Source organism: Gadus morhua, chromosome 23, assembly GCF_902167405.1.
Source record: "Gadus morhua chromosome 23, gadMor3.0, whole genome shotgun sequence".
In the NCBI taxonomy this organism is placed as follows: Eukaryota; Metazoa; Chordata; class Actinopteri; order Gadiformes; family Gadidae; genus Gadus; species Gadus morhua.
The window spans coordinates 20,447,612-20,460,006 of record NC_044070.1 but is presented as its reverse complement, the minus strand read 5'-3'; the positions used below and the strand labels follow the sequence as shown (position 1 = coordinate 20,460,006).

At 42.8% G+C, this 12,395-nt stretch overlaps 1 protein-coding gene across 1 annotated transcript in view; it reads left to right on the top strand.

Annotated features, from left to right (window-relative positions):
- LOC115537698 (NACHT, LRR and PYD domains-containing protein 3-like) overlaps positions 1–12,395 on the top strand; it is a 77,234-nt gene that overhangs the window by 405 nt on the left and 64,434 nt on the right. The window contains exons 3-5 of the mRNA XM_030349743.1: positions 199–2,035; positions 11,326–11,499; positions 11,887–12,060. Coding sequence (XP_030205603.1) covers positions 199–2,035; positions 11,326–11,499; positions 11,887–12,060 — 2,185 coding nt within the window. The remainder of the gene's footprint in view (positions 1–198; positions 2,036–11,325; positions 11,500–11,886; positions 12,061–12,395) is intronic.

The following is a 12,395-nucleotide window of genomic DNA, read 5'->3' as shown; positions in this document are numbered from 1 at the left end:
ACTCAGTGGAAGAGATGAACCACATATCTTGTTATGTCAGGTTAACAAGTCACTGATACCACTGATACTCAACAACGACAGCACTACTAATAAAGTTATAAGATCCATATGAAGTAGAATTTTATAATACTTTTTTCTTTACATCAGTAATATTGCTTCGAACTATGAATGGTATGTTTCTTCTGGTTTGGGATTTAGGAGCTGTTGCGGTCCAGTGGCAACATGAACTCAAGGCTCATCTGAAGAAGAAGTTCCACTGTGTGTTTGAGGGAATCGCTAGAGCAGGAGAGCAGAGACCTCTGAATGAGATCTACACAGAGCTCTTCATCACAGAGAGAGGCAGTGGAGAGGTCAACATGGAACATGAGGTCAGACTGATTGAAAAGGCATCCAGGAAGCAAGCCAACAAGGAAACACCAATCAGTTGTGAAGACATCTTTAAACCTTTAGCTGGACAAGATAAACCAATCAGAACAATAATGACAACCGGAGTGGCCGGCATTGGTAAAACTCTCTTAACACACAAGTTCACTCTGGACTGGGCCGAAGGCAAAGCCAACCACGACATAGACTTCACATTTATCCTCACTTTCAGAGAGCTGAATTTAATGAAAGGGAAAGAGTTTAGCTTAGTGGAACTTCTTCATCAGTTTTCTGTTGAAACCAAAGGATCAGGAAACTACAGATACGACCATGACCAAGTAGTCTTCATCTTGGATGGTCTGGATGAGTGTCGACTTCCTCTGGACTTCCAGAACAACCCGATCTGGACTGATGTCACCGAACCGACCTCAGTGGACGTGCTGCTGACAAACATCATCAGGGGAGTCCTGCTTCCCTCTGCCCGCATCTGGATAACCACACGCCCTGCCGCAGCCAATCAGATCCCTGCTGAGTGTGTTGACATGGTGACAGAGGTGAGAGGGTTCACCGACCCACAGAAGGTGGAGTACTTCAGGAAGAAATTCAGAGAGGGGACAATGGCCAGCACAATCATCTCTCACGTCAAGAAATCTCGAAGCCTCCACATCATGTGTCACATCCCAGTCTTCTGTTGGATCACTGCTACAGTTCTAGTGGACTTCTTCAAAACATCCCAGAGAAGAGAAGAGGTGCCCAAGACCGTGACTCAGATGTACAGCCACTTCCTGAGGGTTCAGTCCATACAGGGGGACAGGAAGTATCATGGGCGAGCTGATACCGATCCACAATGGAGTTTGGAGAGCAGGGAGATCATTGTTTCTCTGGGGAAACTGGCTTTTAACCAGCTGGAGAAAGGCCAGCTGATCTTCTATGAGGCAGACTTGGCAGAGTGTGACATCGATATCAGAGCAGCCTCAGTGTACTCAGGAGTGTTCACCCAGATCTTTAAAGAGGAGTTTGGACTGCACCAGGACAGGATGTTCTGCTTCATCCATCTGAGCATCCAGGAGTTTCTGGCTGCCCTTTATGTCTTTCTGTCCTACATCAACACTGGTGTCAACCTGCTCTCAGAAAAACATCCAACCTCCGGGAAAGCTGAACTCCTCCCCCTCTACCAGAGTGCTGTGGACAAGGCCTTACAGAGTGAGAACGGGCACCTGGACTTGTTCCTCCGCTTCCTCCTGGGCCTCTCTCTAGAGACCAATCAGATGCTCCTGAAAGGTCTGCTGGAACCAAGAGGAAGTAAATTACAGGACAATCTAACAAAAAACGTTCCATCCGGGCAGACAGGAAGGAGGTCACAAATCAATACCCAAATAGTCCATTACATCAAGGAGAAGATAGGTGGAGATCTCTCTCAAGAGAGAAGCATCAATCTGTTCCACTGTCTGAATGAACTGAATGACAGTTCTCTAGTGGAGGAGATCCAACAGTACCTGTCATCAGGAAGTCTCTCCACTGAATCTCTCTCCTCTGCTCAGTGGTCAGCTCTGGTCTTCATCGTACTGACATCAGAAGAGCAGCTGGACGTGTTTTACCTGAGGAAATACTCTGCTTCTGAGGAGGGTCTTCTGGGGCTGCTGCCATTGGTCAAAGCCTCCAAAACATCTCTGTAGGTTCACTCATAACATGTATTAACAATACAACACTATACATAATACTAGAATATAAAAGTTGTAGTAAATTTAAAAACATCTCTGACGGTGCACTAAGAACATGTATTGCAATGCACACAATACAATATATATAATACTAGAATACAAAAGTTACAATAACATACAACATATATCTGTAGGCATACTTATAACATGTTTTACGATACACACAATACATAATTCTATAAAAGTAATATTATGATAGTTTTCTGTTACAGCATTTTTGTTAGTATCAACATTGTACACCTAATATGTAACTACCATTTAAAGATCTAATGTATAATCATTTGTTCAACTATCAGAAAAGTCTTATCAAGCATTTAATCATGGTTCTCAACATATTCTGTTTTTTTGTGTGAAGGCTGAACAGCTGTCATCTGTCAGAGAGATGCTGTAAAGCTCTGGCCTCAGCTCTCAGCTCCAACTCCTCTAGTCTGAGAGAGCTGGACCTGAGTACCAACAAACTGCAGGATTCAGGAGTGGAGCTGCTCTCTGCTGGACTGGGGAGTCCACACTGTACACTGGAAACTCTCAGGTCAGTTTTACTAAGTGCAAAAAGTTACACCACAAGGTTCGGTTTCAGAATACTTTTAACTACTGTCCCTTGGTCTGAGAATCACACCTAAATGACGTCAAACTATATCAGATAATAACTCAGTACCTTTGACCACAAAACATGAAAAAGTAATCCCAAAGTTGACATTTTCAATTATAAACACAAAATATAATAAAAGTGCGTTCCCACATTCCCCTGTTAACGGTTCAGTGGTAATTAAACAAATGAAGTTGCAGTATTTGCATCGATCAAAGTTTATCGGTCTAAATAAACCAGCAGCCAGACCAATGTAGACCCTGCCTTAGCTGAACCTCTGAAGCTAAGCAGGTGGGCTTGGTTTGTACTGGATGGGGGACCAACTGGGAACACTGAGCAGCTGCTGGAAGTGGTGTCGGTTGGTGGCCAGTAGGTGGCACTCTTCCCTCTGGCCAGAGCATAAATCCTGATGCCCCAGTGCAGTGACGGGGACACTGGGCTGTGGAAGGTGCCGTCCTTCAGAAGAGACGTAAAACCGAGGTCCTGACTCACTGAGGTTATTATAGATCCCAGGGCACTTATCTCCAAAAGAGTAGCGGATTCCCCAGGTCCTGGCTAAAACTGCCCAACCAGGCTCATTCAATCCGGCCCCCTATTCATCCCCCTGTTTAAATGATGATTAATCCCTGATTTATTAATCCCCTCACTCTCCACCTCAAGCTGGTGTATAATTGATTGATTAAAATGATTGAAATTCTTTTTTGACACATGCACAAACGTAAGCATACAAAAGTACATGTCAAAAGGATAACACATAAAAGCCCATGGGCTTATTTCAATTGTGGTCCCTTGGTAGTGTAAGCATGTTTATAGGTGTATGTAAGTTTGTGTGGTAAAGATAATGTACATGACAATGGGGTCAACAAAGTAAAATATGACATTCCAATCACACATTCATAATTCATGAGTGGTGAGCGTTCTGGCGCCGATTGGCTGCTGTGCATCACCCATGTGGATGCTACACATTCGTGGTGGTTAGTGAGGTCCCCCCTTCACTGTAAAGCCCTATATGAAGTCAATGGAAGGGGACTTGAAAAGCGCTGTATTAATGTATAGTTCATTTCAAGTTCATAAATGTATAATATCCATAGGAGAAACATAAAATACAGAACAAGGTCAAACAATTTAAGATGTAGAAATACAGAACAATATATGTAGAAATACAGAGCAACATAAAACAATTGAATATGAATAAATACAGAACAACATAAAACTATTGATCATGTAGAAATATAGAGCAACATAATAGAATTGAATATGTAGAAATTCAGGACAACATAAACTACTATGTTGAAATACAGAACATAAAACTATTGACTATGTAGTAATACAGAACAACATAATTGAAAATGTAGATATACAAAGCATCATAAAACAATTGAATATGGAATGCATAAACATAAAAAGCTTGAATATGTAGGAATGCATAAACATAAAAAGATTGAATATGTAGGAATGCATAAACATAAAACGGTTGAATATGTAGGAATGCATAAACATAAAAAGACTGAATATGTAGGAATGCATAAACATAAAAAGATTGAATATGTAGAAATACAGAGCAACATAAAACGATTGAATATGTAGAAATACAGAACAATATGAATCTATTTAACATGTAGGAATACAGAATAACCTCAAACGTTTGAATATGTAGAGAAGCAAAACCCCAGAGGGGTTTCATAGTCGTCCTTGTTTTGAAGCCCGGTAAAAGTGTCTGAAGCCAGGAAGGGCAAGTGCCCTCAGTGTTATAGGTTTATGTAAATGAGCTTAAGCACATTTATGATGGTTTATCAAAATAAAAGGTTGAATTAATGAATCAATAGTCTTACAGAAGGAAGCATTGGGACTGATAGAGCGCTGAAGGCCCTCCTTGGCTCCACAGCCCTCTGCTTCGTTAGGACTGACTCTGTTCACACAGAGTTCAGGATCCCTACGGCCATCAGGGGACTGCTGGAGGAAGTTTGAATGTCCACTGTCATCTCCTTGAGCTCACTTCCCTGATCCCTGATAGCAGCGAGGAGAGCGGAGGCGCTAGCATCACTGGACGTCCCCTCCAGTGTGGGCCCATGGCAGCCCTGTGCTGTTCGTTAGCTACACCATGTTTCTCCTGTGAGCTAGTTGGATCTTTTAAGCACTTTTAATCTCACTTCCTAACAGGTTATTTTTATTGTGTGTGCAGGCTGAATTGCTGTGGGCTGTCAAAGGGATGCTGTAAAGCTCTGGCCTCAGCTCTCAGCTCCAACTCCTCTAGTCTGAGAGAGCTGGACCTGAGTTCCAATGGTCTGAAGGATTCAGGAGTGGAGCTGCTCTCTGCTGGACTGGGGAGTCCACACTGTACACTGGAAACTCTCAGGTCAGTTTTGCTAAGTGTAAACAGTTACACCACAAGGTTCGGTTTCAGAAGACTTTTAACTACTGTCCCCTGGTTTGAGAATCACACCTAAATGACGTCAAACTATATCTGATAATAACTCAATACCTTTGATGACCACATGCATTAGAGTGGTACCATTGGACGTATTATACCTTGTTGTTGGGATGCGAAAATTAAAAGTTTAAAAAGTAATCCCAATGTTACCATTGCAACTTTTCAATTATAAACACAAAATTTAATAAAAGTGCATTCCCACATTCCCCTGTTAACGGGTCAGTGGTAGTTAAACAAATGAAGTTGCAGTATTTGCATCCATCAAAGTTTATCGGTCTAAATAAACCAGCAGCCAGACCAATGTAGACCCTGCCTTAGCTGAACCTCTGAAAATTAGCAGTTGGGCTTGGTTAGTACTGGATGGGAGACCAACTGGGAACACTGAGCAGCTGCTGGAAGTGGTGTCGGTTGGTGGCCAGTAGGTGGCACTCTTCCCTCTGGCCAAAGCATAAATCCTGATGCCCCAGTGCAGTGACGGGGACACTGGGCTGTGGAAGGTGCCGTCCTTCAGAGGAGACGTAAAACCGAGGTCCTGACTCACTGAGGTTATTAAAGATCCCAGGGCACTTATCTCAAAAAGAGTAGCGGATTCCCCGAGTCCTGGCTAAAACTGCCCAACCAGGCTCATTCAATCCGGCCCCCTATTCATCCCCCTGTTTAAATGATGATTAATCCCTGATTTATTAATCCCCTCACTCTCCACCTCAAGCTGGTGTATAATTGATTGATTAAAATGATTGAAATTCTTTTTTGACACATGCACAAACGTAAGCATACAAAAGTACATGTCAAAAGGATAACACATAAAAGCCCATGGGCTTATTTCAATTGTGGTCCCTTGGTAGTGTAAGCATGTATATAGGTGTATGTAAGTTTGTGTGGTAAAGATAATGTACATGACAATGGGGTCAACAAAGTAAAATATGACATTCCAATCACACATTCATAATTCATGAGTGGTGAGCGTTCTGGCGCCGATTGGCTGCCGTGCATCACCCATGTGGATGCTACACATTCGTGGTGGTTAGTGAGGTCCCCCCTTCACTGTAAAGCCCTATATGAAGTCAATGGAAGGGGACTTGAAAAGCGCTATATGAATGTTTAGTTCATTTCAAGTTCATAAATGTATAATTTTCATGGGAAAAACTCAACAACTTATTTTTTGTCTCCATGACTGTATAAGGTCTTTGCTACATCATAATTTTTTACAGATATATTTTATCTTCAGAACTTCAATTGAAGATATAAAATACAGAAATAGGTCAAACAATTTAAGATTTAGAAATACAGAACAATATATGTAGAAATACAGAGCAACATAAAACAATTGAATATGAATAAATACAGAACAACATAAAACTATTGATTATGTAGAAATATAGAGCAACATAATACGATTGAATATGTAGAAATAGAGCAAAATAAAACTATTGAATATGTAGAAATAAAAGCAACAGAATTGAATATGTTGACATACAGGACAACATAAATTAATGCGTCGAAATACAGAACTTAAAACGATTGAATATGTAGGAATGCAAAGCAACATAAAACTATTGACAATGTAGAAATACAGAACAGCATAATTGAAAATGTAGATATACAAAGCATCATAAAACGATGTAGGAAAACAAACATAAAAAGATTGAATTATGTAGGAATACAGAGCATCATTAAACAATTGAACATGTAGAAATACAGAGCAATATAAATCTATTTAATATGTAGGGATACAGAATAAGATCAAAGGTTTGAATATGTAGAGAAGGAAAGCCCCAGAGGGGTTCCATAGTCGTAAAAGTGTCTGAAGCCAGGAAGGGCAAGTGCCCTCAGTGTTTTAGGTTTTTGTAAATGAGCTTAAGCACATTTATGATGGTTTATCAAAATAAAAGGTTGAATTAATGAATCAATAGTCTCATAGAAGGAAGCATTGGGACTGATAGAGCGCTGAAGGCCCTCCTTGGCTCCACAGCCCTCTGCTTCGTTAGGTCTGACTCTGTTCACACAGAGTTCAGGATCCCTACGGCCATCAGGGGACTGTTGAAGGAAGTTTGAATGTCCACAGTCATCTCCTTGAGCTCACTCCCTGATAGCAGCGAGGAGAGCGGAGGCGCTGGCATCACTGGACGTACTCCCCTCCAGTGTGGCCCCATGGCGGCCCTGTGCTGTTCGTTAGCTACACCATGTTTCTCCTGTGAGCTAGTTGGATCATTTATGCACTTTTAATCTCACTTCCTAACATGTTCTTTTTATTGTGTGCAGGCTGAATTTTTGTGATCTGTCAGAGGACTGCTGTGAAGCTCTGGCCTCAGCTCTCAGCTCCAACTCCTCTAGTCTGAGGGAGCTGGACCTGAGTTCCAATGAACTGGAGGATTCAGGAGTGGAGCTGCTCTCTGCTGGACTGGGGAGTCCACACTGTACACTGGAAACTCTCAGGTCAGTTTTACTTAACGTGCAACAGTTCCATATCAGGAGACTATTAAAAAACGACTACTTGCCCCCTGGTTTGAGGATCAATCCTAAATGTCGTCTAAATATATAATCGAATGACTCAGTACCTTTGCTGACCACGTTTATCAGGGTGGTGCCATTGGACATATTACACCTTGTTGTTTATGTGGGAAAATGAAAAGTTGAAAAGTTATCCAAGAGTTGCCATTGCATCTTTTCAATTATAAACGCAAAATATAATAATAGTTCCTTCCCACAATCTCCTGTTAACGGGAGAGTGCGAGTTAAACGAATGAAGTCACAGTATTTGCATCAATCAAAGGTTATAGGTCTACGTAGACTAATTATATTTTGGCGAGCAGCACACACGCGTGTGTGCGTGCTTGTGGTGTATTGTGTAACTGCTTTAAACCTGGTCTCCCGTCGGGTCATTCCTGTGCTGCTCGCCACATTATAATTAGTCTACGTAGACCTATAACCTTTGATTGATGCAAATACTGTGACTTCATTTGTTTAAAGGGGACATATTATGCCATCTATCCGTCATACATCTAGGTGGACACGCCCACCTGTGATGTCAGAAGCTGCACAGTTTCAAAATGGCTTGTTATGGCTAATCACACTCACACCTGGTGGTGTAATATGTCCCCTTTAAACAAATGTAGTCACAGTATTTGCATCAATCTAAGGTTATAGGTCTACGTAGACTGATTATATTGTGGCGAGCAGCACAGGAATGACCCGACGGGAGACCAGGGCCCCGTTTCCCGAAGTATCGTTAGCCTAAGTGGTTTGTGAAGTGCGATGTACGAGCATCGTACAGTTTTTACACCGTTTCCCGAAAGCATCGTTGCGTAACGAACGTCAGGAAAACACTCGTAGCTAGCGAGGGCTCCAGGGGTGCTCGTAGGGTGCTAAGAGCATCGTTAATATAGCCTCAGTGGAGTCACCTGCTGGACATTCAGTGGTATTGGATGTGTTTTATTAAAACACATCCAATACCACAGAATCTCCAGCTGGCACCATTTCGCGATACCCCCAAAACAGTGGTTACTGCCAATATATTACTTATAGACTACTGTAAGATTTAAAAAGCAAAGACCGAGACAGAGTCAACAACATCATAATTTATTGCAGCAATTTAAAATTCCAAAAATAAATGTGCAGCCGAAATGTACCGATCAAACTCCACGTCCAAAGGCAATCTCATAAAGCATATAATAAAATCAAATGATTCCTTTGCTCTTGTGTTGGAGGTCGCTTTCGAGCTGCACTTGCTGTCTCCCTCTGATTTTAATTCAACCATCGTGGTTAAAATGTCCTCATATTGATCAGAGACAGATGACATACTGTACACGAATCATGCTGAGACCAGCGGGTGTCTGAGAAATTCTGCAGGCGTTTTTTATTGCGATTGTTTGCCATAAAGCACTGAAAGGGCTTCGGTGAGCCTGTGATGAAGTTCATTAATCATTGGACCGTGTCTAGACAGTAACGAACATCCCTGACCTGAGTGGAGTGCACAATCGAGAGCGTGGTTTCTGCAGTGAACGTAGACTGCTGCGGGAAACTGTGCTGCGATGCGTGCCTGAACCCCGCGTGCTTTCCCGCTTACATTACTGGCACCATCATAAGGCGTATTTACACTGCCAAATATGCCGTCTTATGCACGCCTTTTTCGCGGCACGATCCACGCGTTAACACTACCCGAGGTAAATTGCCTGCTTGAGCTAGCACCCCAATTTAGTTAATTTAGTCAGCAAAATAAAGAATATCAGAATCAGAAAGGATTTAATTGCCAAGAAGGGTTTTACACCAACCAGGAATTTGGCTTGGTGATTAAGGTGCATACATGAGGACAATAACAATGAAGAAGAGATAGTTATATATAACACCATATAAACAAGCAGGAACATAAGCGATCAATTAAAAAAGGATAAAATAGAATAAATAAATTAAAAACTAAAGTAAAAGATACAAGAATTTAAGATACAAGAATATAAGAATTTACAAATTGGTGATGGGTATGAGTGCCAGAGTCAGTGTCACCAGTGGGGGTGGTGGTCCTGGGACTTGTTAAGGAACCCAACTGAAGAGGGGAAGAAACTGTTCAAGTGGCGGGAGGTTTTGGTCCTGATGGACCGCAGCCTCCTGCCAGAGGGGAGAGTTCCAAATAAACTGTGACCAGGATGGGAGGGGTCGGCCATAATCTTGCCTGCCCGCCTCAGAGCCCTGTAGCTGTGCAGGTCCTGGAGGGATGGAAGGTTGCAGCCAATCACCTTCTCCGCAGAGCGTATGATACGCTGCAGTCTGGTCTTGTCCTTAGCCGTAGCAGCAGTGTACCAGACAGTGATGGATGAGGTGAGGATAGACTCAATGATTGCAGTGTAGAAGTGCACCATCATAGTCTTTGGCAGGTTGAATTTCTTCAGCTGGCGCAGGAAGAACATCCTCTGCTGGCCTTTTTTGGTGAGGGACCTGATGTTGAGCTCCCATTTTAGGTCCTGGGTGATGATGGTGCCCAGGAAGCGGCAGGACTCCACAGAGTTGACTGGGGAGCCACACAGGATGATGGGGGTGGATGGGGCTGGGTTCTTCCTGTAATCCACAATAATCTCCACTGTTTTTAAAGGGTTAAGCTCCAGGTTGTTCTGGCTGCACCAGGTCACCAGAGGGTCAATCTCCCACCTGTAGGCGGACTCATCCCCGCCAGAGATGAGCCCAATGAGCGTGGTGTCGTCCGCGAACTTCAGGTGCTTGACAGACTGGTGACTGGAGGTGCAGCTGTTTGTGTACAGGGAGAAGAGCAGAGGGGAAAGAACACAGCCTTGGGGGGATCCGGTGCGGATGGTCTGGGATTCAGATAAATGTTTTTAATATGTTGGCGTTTTTGCACTTGTAAATAGTTAATCAGGTTTGTAGCCTACACTGACGTGAACTCATTTTTGCATGCGGGTGACTTCATTCCTAAAAAAAATAAAACATTCAGGAGTATGCAAATTATTCTAAAGAGGTATAAACTCTGTGCGCAGCCCCGCCTTCTCCAGTGAACCAAGAAAGCCCGCGCCGTGACGAACGGGGGATTTGACCCCCTCGGTTTTACACATAAAACTGTGAAATCGCCGGGCATGCCAAGCTGCGACCGAACCGGCTTGGCAGTGTAAAAAGGCCTATACATCATCCTGCCCAACAATATGGGCAGGATCTAGACCAAGCTCTTCTAATCGGGTCAGCAATAGCCGTGTGTCAATGCCCAGCCTCTATCTTTGAATGATAATGAATGTATGGAGCGTTGCATTTTTAATGTTTACACCAAAGATTCTAGACTAGAGACTGCGTGCCAATCAATTAAACCTTATAAGGAATCAGATAAAGTCTGCTCTCTTTGCTGAGCAAAGCATGTTTCAGAAATCAGCACATTAAGATAAATGTAGTTGTCACACAAGATCCTTAAACCTGGGCCCCGTTGGGAAACGGGGCCCAGGTTAAATCAGTAACACAATACACGCAAGACCAGAGAGTTGCCTTTTATTTTACACACATACCCACACACACACACACACACACACGACTCTCTTGGTGGCGGTGCCGCTTCCCCCCGAGCCTCCCAGGATCCTCTGCGGCACCCGGACACGGTGACCACGGCCGTGATCACCACAATATAATTTAAAGAAGATTAATGTATCATCAAGTTTCTGATAGCTAACTATCAGAAAAGTCGTCTAAAACATTCAATCAGGGTTCCTAACATGTTCTGTTTATTGCGTGTGCAGGCTGATTGGCTGTCATCTGTCAAAGAGATGCTGTGAAGCTCTGGCCTCAGTTCTCAGCTCCAACTCCTCTCGTCTGAGAGAACTGGACCTGAGTACGAATGATCTGCAGGATTCAGGAGTGAAGCTGCTCTCTGCTGGACTGGGGAGTCCACACTGTACACTGGAAACTCTCAGGTCAGTTTTACTCAATGTGCAAACCTTTACAGCACAAGAATCTTTATAACAAAAAAGTAACAAAAAACTTTAATACAGTCATATAATGTAGAGATTTAAGCCGATAAAGTCAAAATTCACACCCCTAAATAATATTTTTGTACAAGAATATCTCAACATATTTATATTGTTGTTGCCATGACAGTATAAGTTGAATGTTACATAAGTACAGTTTACTATTTTTTATTATTATTATTCTACCTATTCACATGTCAGACTTTTTTTTAAAGCTTATTATTAGAATTTAAATATAAAAAAATTAACATTGGCATAACTTCTCTTTCAATTATGGAAAATGTTAAAGACATAAACACAGACATAACATGGTCTTTTATTTTGTGTGTGAAGGCTGAATGTCTGTCATCTGTCAGAGAGATGCTGTAAAACTCTGGCCTCAGTTCTCAGCTCCAACTCCTCTAATCTGAGAGAGCTGGACCTGAGTACCAATGATCTGCAGGATTCAGGAGTGAAGCTGCTCTCTGCTGGACTGGGGCGTCCACACTGTACGCTGGAAACTCTCAGGTCAGGGTTAGGGTTAAATGTGTCTTTGGGTATGTTTAATAGTAAGGGATGATCCAGGACTAGGTGGGCTGTGATCTAAAAGAACAGACGACGCGTGTCTAAAGCCCAGTTCAGACCAAAGATTAGCCTCGCAACTCCTTCCAACTCCTTGCGACGAGACGGGCTGCGACGTTCTAAACATGGGGCGGTTCAAACTACTGCGCCGGGCGGCGACGTCAGGTGGTTTCCCTAGCAACTGTGAACGCTCTGGCACAGCTGAGAGCCGCAACAGCAACAGCATCACGCTAAAAAGTAGCCTAATTTAGGTTTGCGATTAGGTTGCATGAGCTAGCACC